The 4,372-nt window shown below is 56.5% G+C and overlaps 1 protein-coding gene across 1 annotated transcript in view; it reads right to left on the reverse strand.

Moving 5' to 3' along the window:
* The window catches only part of EXOC3L2 (exocyst complex component 3 like 2), a 24,097-nt gene that overhangs the window by 9,459 nt on the left and 10,266 nt on the right, over nucleotides 1-4,372 (reverse strand). Inside the window, exons 5-8 of the mRNA XM_029924314.1 lie at nucleotides 2,092-2,281; nucleotides 812-913; nucleotides 606-706; nucleotides 276-386 (exon numbers count right to left, since the gene is read on the reverse strand). Of these exons, the coding sequence (XP_029780174.1) occupies nucleotides 276-386; nucleotides 606-706; nucleotides 812-913; nucleotides 2,092-2,281 (504 nt within the window). The remainder of the gene's footprint in view (nucleotides 1-275; nucleotides 387-605; nucleotides 707-811; nucleotides 914-2,091; nucleotides 2,282-4,372) is intronic.

Consider the following 4,372-nt stretch of genomic DNA (forward strand, 5'->3'; position numbering starts at 1 on the left):
GACGCAGGGCTCGAACCCACAAACTGCGAGATCATGACCCGAGCCAAAGCTGGACGCTCAGCTGACTGAGCCCCCCGGGTGCCCCCTGACTACTCCGTACTTCTAGTGCTCTGTGATGCTGAGATTCTTTCTGGGACCCCCAAGGTTTGATGCTTCTAACGCCCCACGTGCCTGTCTCTCTGGGCAGCTTTGTGATCCCTGCCCTGGCCCTGGGCACCCAGTTCAGCGTGTGAGCGGGTCTGGTGCTCCCACCCACACACGCCGGGTGCTCTCACCTCAGGGGCGGGCCGCAGTTGACCAGGGAGATGGTCCTGCTGATGTAGGTGTCCGGCAGAAGCTCCCGAACCGCTGGATTCTCGTGGAATCGTTCCACCCGCTGCTGGAAGCTGGTGCGAGGAGAGAGGGACGGCACGTGGCAGACGGAGCCCACGCCCGGAGGAGGGTCCCCTTCCTGCCACTCAGCCCAGCAAAGCCCGTGATCCTCACTGACGCGCCCCTGCCCATCCTTACTTGATCGCCTTCCATCTCTCCTCTCTCTGTTGGATCCTGGGGGCTGATGCCTTGGCCCCACCCCTGCGCCCCTGCCCTGCCCCAGCCCTCCGTACCTCTGCAGGAATTCTGCCAGCCCCGCCAGGCAGCAGTGGGCCATCCGCTCCCCGAACTCCTGGCTGATGCGGGGGGCTCGCTCCGTGTGCTCTTCCAGCAACTGCACGGTCCAGGGGGAGAAGAAGGGGTGAGGAGGGGGGCAGGTCCTACTTTCCCGCCCTGGGCACTGGCCGGCTGATTCTCCTTCCTCTTCCCCACGCCCTACCTCACACACGTCCTGCGCCAGGCTGCTGGGCTGGTCCTCCGTGCTCCCCCAGTGCTCCTCATTCTCCTGCAGGACCCGCAGCAGGGCTGCCCGAGTCTGAGCCTGGAGCGGGCAGGGCGCGGGGGGGGGGGGGCGGGGGGTAAGGGGGAGAAAATACAGGAGTCGGGGCGCCTGGAAGGCGCTCCCCCTCCTGTTCTCCCCTCCATGGTTCCCAGCCCTTAGCCCCAAATAGGTCCTACCCCTGAGCTTGTCAAGGTTACGCTGAGGAAGGGGGGCTGGACCACAAAACCTCCCCAGCCCCTTGCATCCGTAAGTCTATGATTTGGAGCTTGATATTGAGTCTTTAATTTTGTTTCCTTCATCTGACAGCCAGAGAGTTTGAAGGTCTATCCTGTCATTATTTGAGGGTCCTAAGACTCTGGTCCTCAGGTTCTGCAAAAACAATTTGTTTGAGGGACAGGTGGGTGGCTCAGTCAGTGAAGCATCTGACTTCGGCTCAGGTCTTGATCTCACAGTCCGTGGGTTTGAGCCCTGCGTTGGGCTCTGTACTGACAGCTCAGAGCCTGGAGCCTGCTTCGATTCAGTGTCTCCCTCTCTCTCTCTTTCTCTCTCAAAAGTAAATACACATTTAAAAAAATTTGTTCAAGAGAATCCGATTCTGTGATTCAAGAATTCCAGGGGCCTGGGATTCTAAGGTATCCACATTTCTGAGTCCCCTGGTCCAACGTTCCCTTCAATGAATCTGAGAACCTAGGTATGTTTGAGGCTAAGACTGTAAGCTCTCAAGGTACTGACGCTGATTTCTGCAGCAAAGGCACGACTGGCATTCAGGCGGGAGACAGCCCCGGGGCCAGGCTGGGTGTCTGCGGCGCCACGATTCTGCTCACTGGTGCCTCGGCCGGGCTGCTTATTAACCGGGTTTACGATCGGCCCCACTTGTACGCAGAGACTGCTTTCGTGCCCTCTTTCTGTGAGTCTTTGGGACCGTGAGCCGAGCTTCTGTGACTGACTCTTGCTCTAAGATGTGAAGTATCGGAATGTCTGGAAACTTTACTGATTGGCTCTGGGCCCTGATGGGTGGTTAGGTGACCACACTGAACTTAGGACAGAAGTGACCGGCATGGGCGTCCATTTCTGTGTCTTTTGGACAGAACACAGAGATCCACAATGGGAACAGGGAAATGGAAGTAGCAATAAGGGAAGAGGAGAGACCCTCCCCCCAAGCCCAGTGTGGCCCCTCCCTCCCTGCAGAGCGCCTCTGGCTCCCAAGTCCCCAGTACCTTAACATCGGTGACGCACTCATCCTCCAAGCCCCGGAGGGTGCCAGGAGACAGAAGGGGCCCCAGCTCCCCGTTCTCCAGGGCCACCAAGTCCACCAGCCCTAGGATCTCTCTGGGAGTGGGGGGTAAGAGACAGAGGGGTCTGTGAGAGGGGGAGTCTGGGCAACGGAAGCCCTCCCCACCGCCACCCCTTTACACCCCCTGTGTTTGTGACCCTGGGCTACTCCCTTCCTCTCTAGGGGCCAGCTTTGCTCATCCCTCAAAGGAAGTCTCTGGAATTGCTGCTCCCCTGGCTCCAGCTCTCTGAGTCAGCTCCCTGATGAATGGCGTCCGGGCAAGTCTTGCAGGGGTCAAGTCCAGGCTTATGAGCTGGCACGCAGAGGCCCACCCGTGATCAACCCCACTAGACAGAAGCTTTCTTCGGCCCCCGCTCCTTGTCCCCATCCCCTCGCCTGTCCTTGGAGGCCTCCCCGATCCAGCCCTCTCTCCCAGACACTACACCTGGCCTGTGCAACACCACGACACCCCCTGTCCCTCCCCACTGCCCACACGCACCCCAGGCTTTTGCTCTTGGCATTTTCTCAGCCTACAAATCATCTTAACTCATGTCCCAGCATCCTAGGAAGCCCTCCAGGCTCCCAGGCCTGCCTCCGTCTCTCCTGGGCGGTCCTTCACACACATTCCCAAACAGGATCTAGGGGGTCAACGTCAGTACCTTCCCCTTCTTCTAGAGGCTGCATGAAGATTTTTTTGGAGTGACCGCCTACCCCCTCACTCGCTGACATGTGGTTACAGAATTCAAGGGACCAAGGGACCAAGAGATTACACTAGAGAGATCCACAGTATAAGGTTTTAGGATCTAAAGAGTGGATGTGGCTAAAGTTTAGGATTTGAAGTCTCATTGCTGCTAAGGTTCTGGGATTGAAAGTGTAGGGGCGCCTGGGGGGCTCAGTCAGTAGAGCGATCGACTTCGGCTCACATCATGATCTCGCAGTTCGTCAGTTCGAGCCCTGCGTTGGGCTCTGTGCTGATGGCTCAGCCTGCTTCAGATTCTGTGTCTCCCTCCTTCTCTCTGCCCCTCCCCTACTCTCTCTCAAAAATAAATAAACATTAAAAAAGTTTTTAAGAAAGTGTCAAGGCTAAAAAAAAAAAAAGAAAAAAAAAGAAAGTGTCAAGGCGAAAGTTCTAAGATTGGACAAATCAACAGTGCGAAGTTCTAGAATCTAAAGAGAGCAGTGTAAGGGTTCTGGGATTTGAAGGGTCAACGAGGCCAAGATTTTAGGGATGCTGGTGCTAAAGTCCTTGTATTTAAGAGCCAGTGGTGTTAACGTTGCAGGTTTGGAAGGGTCAATGGTGCAAAAGTTCTAGATGAGAACAAGCAACAGTGATAAATTCTACGGCTAGATAGAGGAACAATACTAAGATTCTAATCCTGCGTCACTGGTGCTAAGGTTCTGGGCCTGGAGGGGTCCACTGCATGGCTTCGAGGACTGAAATGGTCAGTGGTTGGTGCATGGCTGGCTAAATCGATGGAGCACGCAGTTTTGATCACGGGGTTGTGAGTTCGAGCCCCACCTTGGGTATACAGATTACTTTTTTTTTTTTTAATGGAGTCTTTTAAAGGAAGAAAGGAAGGGAGGAAGGAAGGGTAGGCAAGCGGAAGAAACGATCAATGTTGCTGAGATTTTAGAACCGGAAGGGCCAACGGTGCCAGTGGGTTCTAAGTCTGGAAGAGCAGGAGGTGTTAAGTTCTAGGACTGCAGGGCTGAATATGGTCCGTGTTGCGAAGATTCTGAGAATTTAACTGTCAACAATGCGAAGGTTCTAGACCGGCAAGGGCCACCGGTGCTAAGATTTTAGGAATGGAAGGATCCAAGACCAAGTTTCCAGGACTAGACCGATCCACGATGCTTAGATTCTAGGACCGGGCAGGGTGAACAGTGCTTTGATCCTGAGGGTGGAAGTGTGGAGACGCTGAGGTCCCTGGGCTGGGGGTGCTGAAACTTCACCCCTAGAAGCGCCCCTTTTGTTCGGGTTCTAGCGCTGGAAGCGCGGATCGCGCTCGGCTGCTCTGATCATAACCGGCACCAGGGCCGAGGGCTGGAAGGGTCAAGGGTTCTAAGAGTCTAGGACGGGAGAGTGGGCCGTTCCAAGGTCCTAAGGATCTGGAGAGGTCAGGGCTGGGGGGAGCGTGCGTCTGCAGGGGTCGGAGGCGGGGGGGGGGGGGGGGGGGGGGGGGGGGGGGGGGGGGGGGGGGGGGGGGGGGGGGGGGGGGGGGGGG

This window comes from Suricata suricatta, chromosome 16 (assembly GCF_006229205.1).
Source record: "Suricata suricatta isolate VVHF042 chromosome 16, meerkat_22Aug2017_6uvM2_HiC, whole genome shotgun sequence".
NCBI classification, from domain to species: Eukaryota; Metazoa; Chordata; class Mammalia; order Carnivora; family Herpestidae; genus Suricata; species Suricata suricatta.